At 36.9% G+C, this 19,201-nt stretch overlaps 3 protein-coding genes, 1 long non-coding RNA gene and 1 other non-coding gene across 8 annotated transcripts; 3 read left to right on the plus strand and 2 right to left on the minus strand.

The window, feature by feature from the left end:
• Positions 1 to 2,892: 2,892 nt before the first annotated feature.
• LOC121803441 (non-specific lipid transfer protein GPI-anchored 5-like) lies at positions 2,893 to 3,549 on the minus strand. Its single transcript, XM_042203107.1, has 2 exons — positions 3,249 to 3,549; positions 2,893 to 3,127 (listed from the first exon to the last, which is right to left on the minus strand). Exons 1-2 carry the CDS (start codon positions 3,547 to 3,549, stop codon positions 3,012 to 3,014), a joined length of 417 nt encoding a protein of 138 aa, XP_042059041.1. The 3' UTR covers positions 2,893 to 3,011.
• LOC121803442 lies at positions 3,052 to 3,735 on the plus strand. Its single transcript, XR_006051009.1, has 2 exons — positions 3,052 to 3,143; positions 3,257 to 3,735. It is a non-coding gene; the product is annotated as an uncharacterized LOC121803442 (long non-coding RNA).
• A 1,222-nt stretch (positions 3,736 to 4,957) lies between these two features.
• Positions 4,958 to 6,108, plus strand: LOC121803375 (non-specific lipid transfer protein GPI-anchored 21-like). Of its 2 annotated transcripts, XM_042203048.1 has the most exons (4): positions 4,958 to 5,379; positions 5,473 to 5,499; positions 5,594 to 5,662; positions 5,804 to 6,108. In XM_042203048.1, the coding sequence occupies exons 1-4, from the start codon at positions 5,025 to 5,027 to the stop codon at positions 6,031 to 6,033; spliced, it is 681 nt and encodes a 226-aa protein (XP_042058982.1). In that variant the 5' UTR covers positions 4,958 to 5,024; the 3' UTR covers positions 6,034 to 6,108. The 2 variants fall into 2 exon arrangements, with proteins under 2 accessions (XP_042058982.1, XP_042058983.1); XM_042203049.1 differs by lacking the exon at positions 5,473 to 5,499.
• Positions 6,109 to 9,772: 3,664 nt separating this feature from the next.
• On the plus strand, positions 9,773 to 9,854 carry TRNAS-AGA. Its single transcript has one exon. It is a non-coding gene; the product is annotated as a tRNA-Ser (tRNA).
• A 285-nt stretch (positions 9,855 to 10,139) lies between these two features.
• On the minus strand, positions 10,140 to 13,716 carry LOC121804351 (type IV inositol polyphosphate 5-phosphatase 6-like). Of its 3 annotated transcripts, none has more exons than XM_042203833.1 (11): positions 13,623 to 13,716; positions 13,299 to 13,420; positions 13,114 to 13,204; positions 12,776 to 12,844; positions 12,553 to 12,658; positions 12,356 to 12,460; positions 11,543 to 12,272; positions 11,247 to 11,440; positions 11,058 to 11,184; positions 10,791 to 10,939; positions 10,140 to 10,694 (listed from the first exon to the last, which is right to left on the minus strand). In XM_042203833.1, exons 2-11 carry the CDS (start codon positions 13,326 to 13,328, stop codon positions 10,472 to 10,474), a joined length of 1,824 nt encoding a protein of 607 aa, XP_042059767.1. In that variant the 5' UTR covers positions 13,329 to 13,420; positions 13,623 to 13,716; the 3' UTR covers positions 10,140 to 10,471. The 3 variants fall into 3 exon arrangements, with proteins under 3 accessions (XP_042059767.1, XP_042059768.1, XP_042059766.1); XM_042203834.1 differs by having other exon boundaries at positions 11,058 to 11,166; positions 12,553 to 12,661; XM_042203832.1 differs by having other exon boundaries at positions 12,553 to 12,661.
• Positions 13,717 to 19,201: the final 5,485 nt, after the last annotated feature.

Raw genomic sequence — 19,201 nt, forward strand, 5'->3', positions numbered from 1 at the left:
AATTAAAACCAAATCTTCGTTGTATTATAGATATGGGTAAAATTATACAACGAATTTTTTTAAAAAAAATTAAAAAACACTAAAAAAACACCGTCACCATCGCCTACTCGGTGGCGTCATCAGAATCCGCCGCTGCATCACCATCGTCGTCACCGTCGCCGCACTCAGCTCCCCCGTCGCTGCCGCTTCCTCCCACCCCAACCTCGACCTCAGCCTCAGTATAAGGTCGTAGTACATCCGCTTGGTGGGCGGGTCTGCCGTCTTCTCATACAAGGACAAAGTATCTTGAATTTGCTTCTATCATCTGCACCTCCAGGGTGTTGTTCAACGCCACTTGAGCCGGTCCGGGGCGGGATGCAGACGCGCCTGCAGCAGAGTGTTGGGAGGCGGATCTAGCGTCTCGGATTGTGGACTGCTGACCCTGTGAACCTGGGCACCGGGAGAGTGACGAGGGGGGCTCCTCCAAAACATCGTCGTTGAGGTCGAAGGGACGTGAGCCGCTACTACTGCTGTAGTTTCCGGCCCTGCCGAGTCTTGTACGCTTCGCACCAGGAGCAATCTCTTCCTCGCAGATGGCTCTGAATTTCGGGGAGTCCCGCAGAACGAGGAATTTTTCCCAATAGGCGAACTTGGGGTAGCCTTCAGTATTATACAACTGCATCGACAACGCTTTTATGTCGGCTTCGCTGCGATCGCTCTCAGGAGTGCGCATTTGGTTCTCGTATATGCCAATGAACTCTGGAGGGCTGTAGTGATCCTGCCGTACTTCTTCCGGACCTGGTCGTGTGTACCCTCAGCGCTACCCGGCGGTTTGAATTCATTGTACACTGCCAAGACGCGCTTCCAGAAGCATACGTCGGTTTGATTCGTGCTATGGCATCCGTCGTGACCGCGTCCCAGGCCCTAGCAATAGCAACGGACTCCGCCTCTGTATACAGAGTCCCCCATCGACCACTAGTGCCATCGCCATCTCTATCATCGCCCCCGCGGCCGCCGCTTTCCTGCTCTCCGTCGCGGCCGGTGCCTCGCGCACCGCGACTTCACCCCACCCCAGAGCCGCCGCCTCTCCCCGTCTCCACACGTCTGGACGTCGGGGTCTCCGGTGTCCCCATCAATTCTTCCTATGTGAATCTATCAGATTCATCCAGAGGAGATTGACTGGAATGGAATTGAGAAGGGATATCAGAACGCGGAAAGTTTATCGCGTCCATGTTGGGTCGGTAGTCGCCCAACCCAGATTGGGGACGACCCACATACCTTTGCTGTTGAGCGGGGGGACTGACCCCGGTTTTAGGGTGTTTGTTGCCACGGCGATGGCAGACTCCACATCTGGAAGGGGGTGGGACTCGATCTCTAGTGTTGGGGAGGTGGAAAGCTCTCGTATCCCGAATCTCCATAGCCGGGGGAATTATCATCTCCTCGTTGCATTTTTTGAAAATTGTAGAGAATGGGGTAAAATGTGTGTGAGATAAAAAAGGGTGGAATGAGATATTTATAAAAAAATACTTCGAAAATATTTAAAAAATAAAAAAAATTGAAATTAGGGGAGCCACAGCTCTCGGCCCCTGCCCAAGTGCCGCGTCCGAGCCGCCGGAGTGGCTCTCTCCTGTCCCCCGCCGTGACCGAGCCACGAGCCGCGGCTCCCTTCTAGTGGATGCTCTAAAACGAAGGATTATTTTTTTAAGTCAAATCCACTAAAAGACAATAGAGTGATGACGTTATACTCAACTCGATAAATTAAACAAAGGGCAAGTAATACGCGGCCCTCAAATTAGTAGACGCAATTAACTAAGAAAATGGATATTCTTAATTTGATCCCTCAATTAGCATTGTTATAAGTATATATATTAATAATTGATTGGAAGTAGATCATTATTAAAATACAGCCTATGCTTGATCCATTTTGCAGATATATACTGATGAGCATCATTCAAAATATATAAATTATAAACAAATCATTAGTCTCGAGGCAGCCGATCTACCAACTTGCTAGAAAAGAGTCATTTGTTAAAAAGAAAATTGTCGTTAATTGAAAAGCTAAAGTATATATTTATAATGAATAAGCAACTTTAGAGTGTGATTTGATGATGTGAATTATCTTTGCATGTATAATCTCACTTTTAGAAACTAGTTGAAACGAGGATTTCTGGATATTAATAATATTATCCAAGTATGTAAGTGGAACTCTCTAAATATACACGTTAAATAGTGACTTTCTCAATTAAAAGCAAAATATAAAACACGAAAGAATTTCATTCGGTATGTAGGTCTGCTCACAATAAATAAAAAAAATCCCTAATTGAAGTATTCGATATAAAAATGTCTAATACTACGCCATAGCATTCAGTTAATGTCACATTTTAGCAGTACTCTCAAGTTGCATATTAATGTAATCACCACATCATAGCATGTCTAATAATTAATCACGTCGATGTTCCATCACCCTATACAATTAACAATAAATAACTAATTCTATAAAATCTGTAACGCAATTAATAACATTGCACTATTTGAAAGGTAAAAGGCCCGAGTAAATATGGATCCTGGGCTAAAATGTACTCCATATAAACATCTCTCAGCAATGGGCCTGTTATTTTGACTCGGCCCAATAATTGCCAACATGGAAATCGCCGACCGGTTCCTGTTCCAGTTCCATGAGAGTTGAACCACAGACGGACCAGAAGCCTTATTAATGGTTCCGGTAAAACTGAAAACATCGGTTCTTGTTTCGGTTCAAAATCGGGAGTTGAAGCCTTATATTTGAATTCATACAATGTACTCATGTATATTATGAAAAAATAAAAAAAAATCCTTAGTTTGTAGTAGTTTTTATTTTAAAATGAAAGGAGTGTGTATAATAGAGAGCTGATCATTAACAGTCCACCAACTCAATTAACTAAAGTTACAATTAAGGAAAGTTGGTCATACATTGTAGATGAATTTTTATAAGTCAATCATTAATGTAGGGACATAAACCCCCGCTCACCAACTCCCACCCGCCATAGACAAACTCAAAATGTGTATGTATATGTAGCAAAAACAAGCAAAATAAAAAAGAATCGATTAAATCCAAAGGAGGTTGCACTTGCATCGGAGGAGCCATTTCCAGGTGATGATGATCCACCCCCTGCATCCAAATATAGGTATTTTTTTATTAAACTAATTAACTAAACAAATCAAATTTATTAACATTTATGGTATTTTTTTAATCTAAAAAATTAAAAGGAAATTGTGGTCAAATATGGTACCTTTGCAGTTGCTGAGATGGGGAGTTTGGACATTACAAGCCGTTGGGAGGGCTTGAGCTTGACTCTGGTCAACGGTTAATCCTCCGCCGTTAAATACTTGACATAAGCACTGTGGTCGGGAGTGGGCCACGGTGTTCAGCTGCGTGCAGCATGCCGCCGTCGGGGCAGCGGAGGAGTTGCCGTAGTTGAGGCACGGAGACATGCTCACCACCACATTCGTGCAATCGTCGGATTGCGCCGCCGCAAGGGCGACGAATGCGACGACGATAATTGAAATCATTTGGAATTGTAGCTTTGCCATTTGGGGGAGATGTGGCGTTTTTTATTAGAAATTTGAGTGTGTTGATTTTGGGATTTATTCTAGTGGGCTTAGGATTATTAAGCCAAAATGAAGACTTGGAGTTGGGAGTGGGGGTTGGTTTTGGGTTACCAATTCTTTTCTTCCTACTCTTTGAATTTTCTTTTCTAATGTTTCGGAATTTTGGAATGGGTTTCTTTTTCTTTTCTAGAAACAAATTGAAATGGGTTTCTTGAGTGCGTAGTATTGTGGAGGAAAGTTGTTATGGGCAAATGAAACCAACAAATACTAGTAGTATTTATAGCTGTAAATAGAAAACTTAAATTGTGATACAAGTCTTATCGACTATTCCATAGATATCGTTAATTTGTTTTGAGATAGAACTCTATGGACTTTTGTGAGACCGTACCATTACCACGCATGAAATACAAAGTAAAGATCTAATGCACTACTGATCAGTTATATACAATAAAAACATGATACAAAACAAACCGAATGAAATTTACATTGGATATATATCTATGATCGGATCCCTCAAGGGGGCAAAATTATATCCTCTAGAGTAATTTTATGAATTTTAATAAGAGGGCATTTAGTGAAGAAGTTGATATATATTTGGAAATTTGTACGAAAATATAGAAGTTGATATATATCCTCCGTTGCAATATTCCCCACAACTCCTATCATGATAAAAATTCAAACTTTAACTTACCCAAAACGGGCGTTTATTTTAACTTGTTAAATGACACGTGGCACTAATTTAACCGTTGGATGACAAAATCGTGGGGCTGAGATTGAGAAGGAAAAAGAGAAAATATGCAAAAAGGAAATGAATACATCCATATATATATATATATATATATTCTCTTCATGAAAACTTTCATAAAACAGACGAATCGGGATTTGGTGTACAAGAGTTGCTAAAAGAAATGTAGATTAATTTAGTACTACTATACAATAAAAGGCTTATTCATGAAAGTGTTATGTAGTTGACCAACCCCTGGTTATCTATGCAAGGTGTCATGCAGATTGTTATAACAAGTGTTTCTTTCTTCTAAAACTTTAATCGATGTTAATTTGCCTTGCTCAAGATCAAGTGATGTAACTCAACTAATTCAATTGTGACTCTATAATCTTTAGGGTTTAAATGTGTAGAACTAAATAAAATCCATCGATATTCCATCTTTTCAAATCAAACTACACATTAAAATATTCGTAGTCAATCTCAATCAACAGAATTTAAATCGAGCAACACCATATTTAATTTATTGCTTCTTCTATTTCGTGAGAAACAGAAAAACTAGTTAGCAAAGTCTCCCAAACCCTCCAAATACAGTTAAGGTAGTTGAGCTAGCCACAAAATCCCACTTTTATTTGCAACCTTAAACCAAGCAATCTATAAACTCTCCCTCTCTAGCTTCTCCCTAATCACCAATCTAGTACAACTCTCTCTCTCTCTCTCTGAAACAAGAATCCATATGGAAATCATGAATCTATTTATCCCTCTAGCAACCTCTATGATCATCCTAGCCTCCCTAAGCCCATACACAGCGGCGCAGTCGAACACGAACACGAACACGAATGCCATATGCACGGGGCCGATGCTGCGAAGCTTCGGGTCTTGCTTAGGCTTCCTGGCTGGTGGGTCAGGCGGTTCGTCATCACCGACTTCAGCCTGCTGCAACTCATTGAGAGACCTCATGAGAAACGGCCAAGATTGCTTGTGCCTCATCGTTACCGGAGGTGTACCTTTCGAAATTCCCATCAATCGATCTTTGGCTATCTCCCTTCCTAAAGCATGCAAGCAATCCGGTGTCCCAATTGAATGCAAAGGTAACTAACTTTATCAAAAATTAAATACTCCATGTTTTAGATTTATAAATTTAAGGTGGTAATTAATTAACTAAATATGTCCTAAATTTCCAGCCACGGCTAGCCCTGTTCCAGCTCCAGGTATGTGTACATTGGATGAATTAATATTGTTGTAACATAATGATTAACTAAATTTTGATGAATTTGGATTAATTTGATGTTTTGGATGGTATAGAACCAAGGAATTCAAACCCCGGTGCACCAAATACAAATCCTGGATTATCTCCTCCCTCAATTCCTCAAGGTACTAATTTTCAATTCAATATTATACTATGTAACTTTTGGTATATAAATTTTAAAATATTACTTAATGTCTTTAAGTCCACATATCATAGTCAAATTCTACTACTACTTCTTATGTTGCATATAATTTCAAATTTTGCAGTTCCGTTTATTCCTCAGCCCTTGACACCACCTTCTTCCGGCGGGAGCGGTGGCGGTACTGGTGACGGTGACGATGGCATGACGCAGCCTGAGACGCCGCAAGGTGACCTAGTCCCGACGCTTACGCCGCCGGAAATGCGGCCGACATTGTCGGCTGCACAGCCAGCTTCGAGTGTTATTCCATCTATTCTTGGAGTGACGATGGGCGTCTTTCTTGTCTTCTTTCATTGATAGTACTATGTAATTTTTGTGGATTTTTTTAGAGATAATTGATTCATCATTTGTAGAATATTTTCTTTAATATACCCTTCGATCTTTTGTTAATTTTGCGCTTCTCTAGACCAAAAAATGTGATATTTAATTCTGAGTTGTGATATAATCTACGAGTACATAAATTTATACTCGTGAAGTCGTGATATTAATAATTGACAAACTTACAAATGAAGCACCAAAATAATAATAATAGTAATAATAATAAAAATAATAAATAACCATATCTCTTGTGCCGGTTTCATTAATTGCATCCTCTTGAATCATTTGACTAATAAAAATCTATTTTGTTGTCTTGATCTTAGAGCATCCCCATCCATGCTCTTACCAAATAGCATGGATATTAGCTCGGACCCAATTTTATTAATTTTTTACTCTCAGCTCTTCCCCAAGAGCACAACACTCACATCCATGCTCTTCTACAAGGACATGCTCAATGGTCCCACCATTCCATTATTTAATTTAAATACTTCAATTACTAAAAACATTTCTACAATAAAAAATACATTAAAAATACTCGAACTACTATTACAAATTTTAAAAATATAAAATTACATAATTAAATCCTAAAAAATAAAAATTACAAACTTAAAATCCTAAAAAATAAAAATTACATAATTAAAATCCTAAAAAATAAAAAATACATAATTAAAATCCTACAAATTAAAAATTACATAATTAAAGGCTAAAAAATACCCCCGTGGAAGACTAGTTCCCCGGCCCTATCCCCAATGTTTGTCGAAGACCTCATATCATTGCTCGATGTGCTTCAAGTTGCTCGGGAGACATGTGAGACGTCTCGGCCATATTGAGTTGAGCCAAGAGGGTCCACAACGAGTTAGTGGGGGGTTGAGGTGGCACAAAGGGAGCGGGAGCGGTGCAACGGTGGTTGGCCGTCATCTGTTTCCTTCCTTGCTGCCGGCGTTGGGAACTACTCGGGCCGGCGTCGAAGCTACCCAAGTTAGCTCCGGCAAGCTGGCTAGCCACCTCATCCTCGCCGACGTCAGATAGGGATACCGACCTCGACCGTTTGCTGGAGGAGCTGGAGGAGGATGATACGCATCCTTTATACTTCGGATGCACACGCACCTCCTGCCAAGCGTTGAGGTACTTGAATGGTTTGTAATGTTGGGATTGGTAGGTCGCCATGGTGGAACTGATGATGTCGAGCTCGATCCTACCGCTCCCCGTCGACCTCTCTTCCTGGAGGTAATACCCCTTGAAATTTTGGATTTCTTTGTTGGCTCTGAAGATGGCATTGCGCACCATACTCTCATTGCGCTCGATGGTTCCATCCGGTTGGTTTTCATTGTACCGACGAGAGACGCGCCATCAAAACCTATCCCCGCTTTAGTTCGTGCCAACCTCCGGATCTTCAGAGATAATCAAATAGGCTTTGAATAATTGATTCATCTCCGCCGGAGTGTACGTGTGCGGACGTGATGACTGTCACCACCACGACCCTGAACACGAACACCATGAGGAGTAGGAGTATGAGGAGTTTGAGTGTCGCCGCTCCCTCCCGATCCGGGTTCGGGTGCCCACTCGTATCGCCCATCGGGGGCATCTTGGTTGTCCACCGGGTAAGGCCGGTAGCCACCCAAAATTTGAGAACCTTAGGTTTGAGGAGGGGCCGAGAATTGCGTTTTCGGACTAGGGAATGGTTGTGAGCTGAACCATTCGTGGTTCCAACCGCGGGAGTCGGAGGGGTGATCGCCGGAGCCGGACATTTGTGTTTGTAAGAGTGAAAGATTGAGAATTGATGAGAGAATTTAGATGAGAATTGTGTAATGTGGTGGGAAATGTTTTGTGTGGAAATGAGGGTATTTATAGATGAAATGTGAATTTTGGGAAAAAAATTGAAAAATAAATTAAAAGTGGAGAGTAAACAGATATAATTTATTGGGAAGAGAGAAAATTTTTTTTGTTTAAAAATGATTTTTTAAATTAAATTCGATTTTTTTAAAAAAAATTGAAAATTCCAACGGCTATGCCGTTTGCCAATCCCATCGCATCACGTCAGCCTGCTCAGCGGCGCGGACGTGCTCGATGCATCGAGCAACGCCGTGCCAGCGGCAAGAGCGCAGCGGCAGACAACGCGTTGCCGTGCCAGAGGCACGGACGCCGTCCGTCCCGGTGATCACCGATGCGGATGCTCTTACCTTTAGGACTTACAATTTATCGAATTTGTATGAACTAGAGAGAGAAAAATAGTTGATATCCATTTTTGTAGACAAACATTGTTGTTTGAGAGGGGGAGAAACAGCGAAGTAGGTTTACAAGTTTTTGAGTTTTGTTCCCTTTACTGCCTCTAGGGGTTCCTGTTTACCTCTAGTTGATATGGGTTTACCTCTAGTTGAACCCTAAACAGCGAAGTAGGTTTACCTCTAGTTGATATCCAAGCCACACAATTTGTCTGCCCTATATAGTTTGTTCATGTTTTAAGGTTTGAGTTACATCATATGAGAGTATAAGACCTTCATTAAATCGAGCTACATCATATATAAGTCCATTAAATCATATGATTGATATCATAAGTTGTTATAACTAAATAAATAATGAAAACGAGCTCATATAGTGGACGTGCCGGAGCGGTTATCGGGCATGACTAGAAATCATGTGGGCTATGTTTTGGCTATCAATCTCTTAAATTCTCCAAAATTATAATGTTATGAAACTGATTTTGTTTAAATCCCACGATTGCTTTACAAATCATGAATTTTGTGATAATGTTTATACGACTAAATATTTGATCAAATATAGCAAAATTAGGTATGTAGCATGATTGTCTCCAAAATTATAATGTTATGAAACTGATTTTGTTTTAATCCAACAATTGCATTACACATATGAAATTTATAATAATGTTTTCTACGACTAAATATTTGATCAAATAAAGCAAAATTAGGTATATAGCATGATTGTCTCCAAAATTATAGTGTTATTAATAGATGATAACATTGATTTTGTTTTAATCCAACGATTGCATTACAATCATGAAATTTATACTAATATTTTTTTCCATGATTAAATATTTGATCAAATCAAGGAAAATTAGGTATCTAGCGTGATTGGCTTTGCCTTGCATAAAATGAAGTGCGTTCTCGTTATCCCTGCAAAGGTCAAAGATGATGTTGACACTTCTTCTAAAAGTTTTCAAGAGAGAGAATCTACAATAATAAAAAAATCAAATCATTTGTAAATTTATCCTTTTCTTTTTACTTTTTTGGCCCTTTTGTACTTTTATCATTTTATGGTTCTGAATATTTTTCCAGCATTGATTACGCAGCAAAACAAAGCTGCATTTGGAATACACACTATCACAATAAACAATGCACCATGTGTAGTAGGTATGGTATAATCAGTGTCTTTTATTCCCAAAACATAATAATGCAAATTGATTGAGTTTTGTCAAGAGTAACTAACGTAATACTATATTGTAATATGCAAGAAAACAAAGTTGCATTTGGATGCACACGTATTATAATGTGTCACGGTATTATGAACTTATTTCCCCAAAAACAATAATGCAAATTGATTTGGTTTCGTCAAGAGCGACCGACACATTATTATTCTCATAGAATTTACAAGGATTTTGGGGCTTATTTTTTTCGATTGTGTATGAACTACTAGTTCAATCAATAAGATATGGTAAATAACAATGTTTCAAAGTAAATACATGCTCGTTAAATATCATGAAGTGGACGTGCCGGAGTGGTTATCGGGCATGACTAGAAATCATGTGGGCTCTGCCCGCGCATGTTCGAATCCTGCCGTCCACGTTTTTTTATTTTATTTTTTTGTTTTTCCCATTTTTTTACTCAAAACAAATTTTCCTGATAATATAGGAATCTCTATCCAAATATTTTAATTTCAATTTTTAACAATATTTCAAAGTGTGACATCTAAGCAAAATGTGTTAACCTGTCTTTTGCTTTTGTATGCGCAGAGGGATTTATCTTTTTTCTTTCAATTTTCAGACAAAAAGGAAAAGCAGACAGAGAATGAATGTGGAGGCACCTTGAAACCAACTTTTCAGTAAAAATCATTGGCAACCAACAAGCTTCTTCGTACAACCTTGATATTTCACTTTCATCTTACCAATGAGTGTTTTTACATCAAGATTCCCAATTCTTTCTTACATTGATAACTGCAAATTTCTGAATTTAAAGAAGAAGAAAAAGGGTGATTATTGTGACTGCCTAGTCCCCCTACCTTATCAAGAATCTATGATCCTATGCTAACAAATCAAAGAATCTTAAAACAATAAGAATCTTGTACTCCCACTTGGAATCTTCTGTTGTTAGGTTAGGCCTCCAAAACTGTCAGTATCTACATCTGACGAGAAAGACAATTAGACTAGGATGATACGGGATGGCAATGCAGCACGTATCCTTTCTCAAAAGAAGCAGAGTTCGGTGTAACTATCTGTGTAGGGTAACAGCTCCTCGGCCTGTATTCTGGAGCTCGAGCAGCTTGCGCTTCTCCTGAACCGGTTGGGGACTAGCTCGATCTCAGCACAGAAAACGCTAGAGACTGGTCTATGATCTGAGAATCTGGATTCGCCTCGTGCATAGGATAACTGCTGAAGACCACCTCCGTACCACAAGATCCTGTCACACCTTCAGATTCACACAATGCCAAGATTGGGTGAATGGATTGTTTTTGGTAGTTTTTTTTTTTTGCTTTTAAATTGTAGAAAATCAGGAGAGCCTTACCATGCGGGAGTTCGTCTTTTCTCCTTTGGGTGCATATCATCGCCGGCGTATCTGTCTGAATTGTGCGAGTATTTATACGTTGGAGGGAAGTAGATCTTCCCTTCTTTCCATCCATCAAATACTCGTCCTTGTCTCTGTTCTATCCGGAGCTGTCAGATGATAGAAATTGTCGGGATTCAGGGTTTCATATCATTATAAAGAGCAGACATGGTAAAATCCACATCTATAGAACCAAGTCCCCGAGTAAGAGTGTGTTATATAACATACTTGGTCTTTTTCTAACAATGCTCTCCAGTTTTGCATTTCAACGAGTGCTTTGGCAGATCGGTAGGGCAGAGCTATTCGATAGTTCAGATCTCCAAGCCAAATTATTCGACTGTATTCAAGAATAAATCTATGGACACAATAAAAACAATTTGTTGAACTTCTTTCAGTTGAAACTAGAGGAAATCTTACTCGTGTTCAAGGATTGTCTCGGGTGATTTTTCATCGTTGATGGAGTTGACACGTGGGAACCGTGTCTTCCTTAGGATCTCCATGACATCAGCATTTCTACGGAGCTCATCTCCTTCCTTCTCACCGGATGTCAAGTGACTGCACACGAAGCAAAGGCTGGTCTGGTGCAACATCATGCTGATTGAAATGGAACCCTGTGATCAAAGGACGGTAATTGCCTTCTAAGTTTGATCAAACAACATAAAAACTATAGAAAAATTTAATTTTTTTGTAATGTAATAACATAAATCAACTACCTTATTACCAAGATAGCCCATTAATCCTCTTCCAACAGATGAAATCTTTATGTTTCTCACATGTTCCTTCATCTCACTTTTAACCCAGACAGTGAGAAAGATGCCAACCATTTGTTTACTTGCAACCAAAGAGTATCTCGATCTTCCCGGCTCTGTGTAAGAATCTTCTGCAGGGGCACAAGCTCTGGACTGTAAGACCATACTAGGCGAGTCACCAGTCAGATAATCGTCAAAGTCACTAGGCCTTCTGCTGGATGAGTAGTCACTAGGTCGTCTGCTGGAGGAGTAGTCACTGGGACGAGGGCCACAAGAGAAGTCGCTCGTCCTCTGGCTAGACGAGCAGTCACTAGGTCTACAACCCCATCTCGCATTCCCACCAAAGTCACTCTGCCTGTGACCAAAAATCACACGGTCGCACACACTGAGTCGCCTATCATGGGGAGGTTGTGGGATTGACATGTCATTCTCCATGTTCCAGCGCTGTGGTGGCGTTTGGAACGACCGGCGTGGCAAGAAGGTGGAGGCTTTGTTCCTGGATGATCCCTCGAAATCTGCATTCCACTCAGCGACTGGATCAGGGATCGGAGATGGTGTGTAGCACCCCCCAACTCCACTAGTGCCCGGAGCATTGTCAAGTGTTCGTTTGATTAGGGCGAGCCACTTCTTAGCAGGGCCGTTGTCCTCTGCTCCAAGAATGTTGCCAGCATTCAAAGGAACTATTTCTTGAAAACTTCAAGATTGAAAAAACAAAGAATTAGAAGCCATAGACGAACATATATATATATCTGCAAAAAATGATGATCATGATCATACCCAAGAACATATACATCCGCAGAAGGAGATGAGTGTAGCCAATCATCTAAGTTCATGTTGCTCCTAGGTGCTTTTCCTCCCACATTCCACGTTGACACAAAGACACTGCTCGAAATATAAGAAGATTCTAGAACTTCAACCAAGAGCTGGAAACACATTCACTGAACCACAATGTTTGTCACTGAGACGAATCAAACCTGTGGTTTTGGATGTTTAAAACCTGGGGGTGATCAAGATAGCCTCTCCCTCGCCTGGATCGCGAATTTGAACGTGAAAAGGAACGCTCCATGTTCTTCGCTGAATCTTCTAGAAAACCAACATCTTCAATATCAAAGGAGTGATTCCAAGAACATAGTACTTGGAAGGAAGAAACCATCAATTAATGCATTTTGTTTCCAGTTTTAGACATAAATCAATCACCTGTTTTACTTTTCTTGATTGTAGATGGCTCCCTTTCAGAGAAGCAACTCCTCCACTCCATTTCACCCCCTAAAGTAAAAACCAACAAAAATTAAATTAATTTGTCATTTACAGCACCAATGAAGACAAAGTAGCTAATTATTTAATTGTTTGACAACAGACAAACAGATGAGAGTCAAAGAAGGCAACAAAACACCATAAAATTGTTTCTTTCATAGGATTTCGTAGCAGCTAATCATTAAAATATTAAGAACTTAAAAAATTGATGTAAGAAAAAGATAAAAATAAGAAATCACCATAAAAGGCAAAGAGTAAATTTAGCAAAATGCAAAGGTCACCTCCATAAACAGCTTCTTCATCAGCCTGAAATTCCTCATCTTTGCACTTAATATTGAACCATTTCCTAACCAGTTTCTTTGACCAAGAGAGCTTCACATAACACCAAAACTAGATCATTTTCAACATTAACTAACTAATTTTTTTTTTCCAATTCAAGAATTGATAGTAAAGTAAAAAAAAAAACCTTGCTCTGTCTGCCATTTTCATACTTCATGGCTCCCACTTATTGCTTCATGCGAATTCTTCACAAACCTCTCTCTGGGCACTCCCAAAATTCAACAAACCTTCATTTTCCCATTCTTGTTTCTGCACCCATCAATCAAGATCGAATTTTTATGCTTGAATTGACTTCATGATCCTCAAAAAATTAGCAACACACACTTAATTATGAATGCAAGTGAGAATGAAAGAAGTTTAAGATGCCCACTTCAAAAACCCATATGCAAGTGACACCAAAAACACGAAAAGACCAACTTTGACATGACATTGCATAGAGATAGAGAGAGACCTTCTTTAGTTTCTTTTTCTTTGAAAAACTGCCTCGTTCTCAGCAGCAAAATAGTTACACCATTGTATCGAAACTATATAGCGTGATTGGAATAAAGTTCAGCCATTGCCCTTCTCTCTCTTGTTTGTATGTTTTACACGAAGCCCAAGGCTGGCCCACCAAGTCGAATTGCCAATTATGATCCATTTTTCTAATCAAAATCAATTCTTTAAATAACAGAATAAATTAAAAATATATAGACTCAGATTTCATAGATGAAACTCAAATTCCATCTTTAATTTCATCAAAATAAGTTCATATACATTTTCTTCGAATTCTGATAAAAATCTTGAATTTATTTTCACAAATTGAGCTGGTCAGCAAAAGTGTGTAGATATGACAAAAAGTGCTAAATGGAAATACTTTTTATAGCTGTATGTATATTATCTTGTTTTGTCTTTGCCATTTGGTCTCACAAAACAAAGTTAAAAGCAAGCAATTAAAAGAGGCACATTGTTATATGTAATGTAAAGATAAAGCTTAGTAGTCCCTTCTGTGATTAACAGTGCTGCAAATCTGTGATTTTTTTTCATCTTTTCTTTTATTGGACTTTTTTAATGTTGTACTGTTGCTTTATACAATGCTGTAGTAATAATTCCTTTTCTTGGGTTTTGGTGTTGGGTGTCTGAGAATTTAGGAATGTTTGTATGTTAAGGATGGTCTTTTTTAATCTTTTTTATACCCTTTTTAAAGTGGGATTTAGCATCTTATCACCATTAGGTTATTTTCTTTTTAATGCTTTTTTATGCTGTTGAGACATAAATTGAAGTGGTCAGGATTTTCTGGTGATATTAATTGTCAACATTTATTCAACCTGCCTCCTCAAGATTCATTAATTTGGTCATGATTTTTTAATATAGTTTGTACTATCTTTGAAAGTGGTTGTGTTTTTAGTATGATAGTTAATGTAGTTAGGACATTTAGTTTCAACTGGTCATTTTTATATGTGTATCTTTATGTTTCATTTCTTAATTAAATGTTTGGAAGACCACCTCATTGATATTCACAGTTAACAAAATAGATCAATTTTTTTTATCTATTACAGTAAATATTTTTGTAACAAAAACTATTCCAAGATTTTATAAGAGGACCCTGCAATTTTGACTGAATTTATCAGTGCAATATCAGTATAATTGTCTGTGCACAATGAGAAATAATCTCCTACTCATTTGTAAAAGTAAAAGGTCATTTTTTTATTACTAGGGTGTAGAGTTTAATATTTATGCAATTAAATTTTTTAATAAAATTCTATTAGGTAATTGTTCGGATGAAAATAATATTTATATTGTTGGGATGGCCTAAAACCATTGAAAATTGTGGGTAATATTGAAGAAATGTGAGGCTGAAAATATGGGATATGTTGTCTCAGTTTAGGGGGGCGTCGTCAGTGGCCCTTCCTTTTCAAGGCTCATTTTGTCCATTTAATTTGTATTTTTGAATTAATAAATTTAATTATAAAAAACCTACACTTGATCAAATCATAATTAATTATTTGTAAAACAAATAATATTAGTAAATTATTGGATTTAAAAATCTAACAGATCTTTTTTAACACTTAACAATATTTATTAGTACTATTAAAATATTTAAGATAAGGGAATAAATGTTATTTTAAATAAATTTCAGATATTATAGGCATAAATTTCACCCATTATATTACAATATTTATTTTTTAAATTTAAAGATAAAGGAAGAATGTCATTTTAAAAATCATCAGCTATCTGCATAAATTTCGCTCATTATATTATCTTACCTCTGATATTTCACGTAATAAATCAAGCGAAAATGACTATCAAGATTTCATAATGTATTTTACATTCTCACTTATTAGGAAGAATTGTTAATCGACAATTCACGTCAAGATTTCAATATTATTTTCCATCTTATTTTTAATGACTGTGACCTATGTACTTCATTATATGTTATTGATTCTTGTAATATATTTTTTCCTTAAATCAATTTATTTTCATAAAACATGATATACCATATCTATTTATTGATTCTTGCTATATCTTTTTTTCCCTTAGTTGATTTATCTTCATCAATCATGATTTTGTTTATGCAGCCATTCAACCAATTTTATATATATCTTGTTCGAAATTTCACTCCAATTCATAATTGTTCATTAATTAGGCGTTGAGTACCGAAAATGGTTAGGAAATAGCCTTCTTTTTTTTGTCATAACACTCCACTTAATTTAGATTTTTTTAAATCAAATTCTATAGTATTGTGTATGATTTTTTTTAGGAACAAAACGCAACGTTCTTATTTCTTCTCTTTTTTCCAATATTTTCATTCATTATTTAATACCATCTCGTCTTTCTCTACTTTTAATATTTTCATAAAAACTTGCGTATTAAGCACTATTAAATAAAGACGAGAAATTACTATTAAAAGTAGAAAAAGACTGAGAAGGTATTAAATAAAGAATGAAAATATTGGAAAAAAGAAAAGGAATAAAAATGTTGTGTTTTGTTCCTAAAAACTTGCTTATTAAGCACAGCACAAGATGTTGTGATTTTGTGCACCGTAGGGGATCCACCTCCTTCCAATAGTACCTCCGAAATTCATATAAGATTCCGAGTAAATTATTTATTGACAAAAATAGAGCTGATTAAAAACCAAAATTTATAATATTTTACATATTTATAAAAATCTAATTCAAATGATGATAATAGTAGTAATTTTTTGTCATATTAATACCCCGTTGTTGAGACAATTAAATCGATAAACTCATATTTATCTACTAGCAATATATTCACATTAATAGCACCAAATTTAATAATATTTAAAAAATATATAATTGACGGCAAATTAATGCTAGTCCTCGAGGATAGAATAAGTAAGCAATCCACAATATTTGGGTCCCAATATTTATGATGATTAAGGTTTTGTATAACTCCATTTACATGGGATGTATCATGTATGTGTCATCTTTGTCAATCTCTTTTATTTCGTGGACGCTTTATGTTTTCTTTTTATCATATTCGTAACATTTTACATCAAACCTATTTATTTTATTTTACGGTTGAACCATCCCATGATTAACCAGAACTCATATAAATATATTTTTTTTATCTCATGTAATAATGATTCTTTCGGATAGATGACACCATTTTGTGACGGAAAATTTAATACGGTGAATAAATTCACACCATTTTTATTTATAATTTTACTTAATTAATATCGTGTTTATTTAACTCAATCAAAAACATGTCCCTATTGAAGCTTTGACTAATTTTGATTGGCATACATAAAGAAAATGACATCTGAATAAATGAATTGTGTTTATATTCAATCAGAACATGATTACATTTAATTTTCAGTGAGTGCATGAATGAAGCGTGGAAATTGATGCGACATTTTTTTGGGGTGAAATAATTTAATAAAACTATATATACTCACTGAAAATGATGCTAATATATACGTCGTTCGTCTGTGTAAAATTATTGAGTAAAAAAATTATGTATTCATTTACATGTATGTATTTTTTATGGCAAAATATCATCTGTGTTAATGATTATGCTATATTTATTGAGCGAATATCTTTAGGTTATAATATAAAGTAAATGAGTTGTGACGTTACAACTTACAAAACATGTTATATTCAAAATACAAATAATGAAATTTTTGAAAGGATAAATAGATTTATATTAAGATCATTTATATACTACAACAATCTTCAGAGGCCAATCTTTTTAGTTCATTTCACATTTTTCATATCCAATAAAGTTGGTTAAATATTATAGTAATCTATACAATCTATAAAAGGGGAGTTTTGGGAGGTTTTGAATAATATTTTATGCTGAGGAATGTAAATGCAATTAATATAAAATTCAGAAATTAATTATAATAAATATATAATATAATCCTAATAAACAGGTTTCCCACGTTTCTTCTTATTAGTGGAGATTAATTTCCCATGTTTCATATATACGTGAGTGAGTGGGAGGTTAGCATTGTATTCCTTTATAAGGATTTTAGCGGTTTGATGCTTCAAGTTTTTATTTTTGTATCAAAAATTGGGTTCTCCAAGCTTCTCCCTTAAATTTTTGCTTCAATGTTGATTCGTATAGTTTTTGATTCTCATATAACTAAAATTGTTACTCATATTATTATTCATTGTTAATATTGATTCTAATTTTATTTAATTAATTAAAAATTGAAAACTAATGTTTTAAAATATATTAATCTGTGCATAGCACAGGTGTAATACCAGTTAGTATAATAATATAATTTCATATCTAAGCACAGACGAAGCTCTGTTAATATTGATTCTAATTTTATTTAATTAATTTAAAATTGAAAATTAATATTTTAAAAATATATTAATTTGTGCATAGCACAAGCGTGATACCAGTTAGTATAATAATATAATTTCATATCTAAGCATAGCCGAAGCTCTGTTAATATTGATTCTAATTTTATTTAATTAATTTTAAATTTTAAATTAATATTTTAAAAATATATTAATCCGTGCATAGCACCGGCGTGATACTAGTTTCTCTAATGTCTGTCAGGGCACCCGCAACGCGTGCCGCCGGCGTTCCGCGTGCCGTTCCGCCGGAACGGTTTCGCCGCGGAACGCGTTGCGGCGCACCGTTCCGCTCCCATTCCGTTCCGCTTGCCGACGGCACGGAACGCGGCACGGCTTGTGCCGCCACGCGCTCGGGCGACGTGGCGCCCCCGCTTCGTGCGTGCTTCCCACTCGCCGGCCCGCGAGTGGGACACGTCAGCAATGACGCAATAATTAATTTTTTAAAAAAAATATATTTTTATAATTTTTTTTAAAACGGTCATATTACCGTTTTTTAACTTTTTTTTTTATTTTTTTTTATTTTTATTTTTATTTTCGTATTCTATAAATACACCTAATTTATTACATTTCACACACAACTACACATCTACTCTTCCTAAATCAACATCAATTCCTCTCCAATTTTCTATATCAATCTCCTTCACAAAATGTCCGGCGACGGGAATTACGCCGGTGGCGGCTCCGGTGGGTGGGATCTCAACGCGTTCGGCGATTGGGAGACCATGTACAACACACTAGGTGGTTCCGGGTCGTCGACGCCGGGCACCCAGGGGTCGGCGACGCCGGGTGGGTACCAACCACCCACTTTCGATGTGGATGCCTACGCTCGACCACCCGGCTCGCGGCTTTCTCAGGGTTTGTCCCAGATTCGGGAGGATATCCCAGATTCGCGGCTTTTTATGTTTTTAGGATTTTAATTGTGTGCTTTTTTTATTTTTTTTAGTTTAAGTTGAATTTTTTTTAATGTTGTGTGTTTTTTAATAAAGTGTGTTTGTTTTTTATTAAAGTGTGTTTATTTAAATTGAATTGGGTTGGAAATAAAAAAAATGAAATTGAATGAATAGTAATTTAAAGAACGGTTAAGGAACGAAGGGTTGCAGGTTCCGTTCCTTAGTTAAGGAATGGAGTAAAAAAGTACAAGGGGCCCTCAAATAGTGGTTTAAGGAACGGTATAGGAACAGCGTTGTGGATGGCCTCATCAGCTACAAAATGGGCCCAGTGA

Source organism: Salvia splendens, chromosome 5 (genome assembly GCF_004379255.2).
Source record: "Salvia splendens isolate huo1 chromosome 5, SspV2, whole genome shotgun sequence".
NCBI classification, from domain to species: Eukaryota; Viridiplantae; Streptophyta; class Magnoliopsida; order Lamiales; family Lamiaceae; genus Salvia; species Salvia splendens.

What these genes read in the sequence shown, in the direction of transcription:
- LOC121804351 (XM_042203832.1), bottom strand. Translation starts at nt 13,328, where the DNA reads ATGAAGTATGAAAATGGCAGACAGAGCAAG. An exon ending in TGAAGAAGCTGTTTATGGAG is followed by an intron (nt 12,845 to 13,113) that starts GTGACCTTTGCA and finishes TTTTTACTTTAG; the next exon opens with GGGGTGAAATGGAGTGGAGG. An exon ending in AAAAGACGAACTCCCGCATG is followed by an intron (nt 10,695 to 10,790) that starts GTAAGGCTCTCC and finishes GTGAATCTGAAG; the next exon opens with GTGTGACAGGATCTTGTGGT.
- LOC121803441 (XM_042203107.1), bottom strand. Translation starts at nt 3,549, where the DNA reads ATGGCAAAGCTACAATTCCAAATGATTTCAATTATCGTCGTCGCATTC. An exon ending in CCATCTCAGCAACTGCAAAG is followed by an intron (nt 3,128 to 3,248) that starts GTACCATATTTG and finishes ATTTGGATGCAG; the next exon opens with GGGGTGGATCATCATCACCT.
- LOC121803375 (XM_042203048.1), top strand. Translation starts at nt 5,025, where the DNA reads ATGGAAATCATGAATCTATTTATCCCTCTAGCAACCTCTATGATCATC. An exon ending in TGTCCCAATTGAATGCAAAG is followed by an intron (nt 5,380 to 5,472) that starts GTAACTAACTTT and finishes CTAAATTTCCAG; the next exon opens with CCACGGCTAGCCCTGTTCCA. An exon ending in TAGCCCTGTTCCAGCTCCAG is followed by an intron (nt 5,500 to 5,593) that starts GTATGTGTACAT and finishes TGGATGGTATAG; the next exon opens with AACCAAGGAATTCAAACCCC.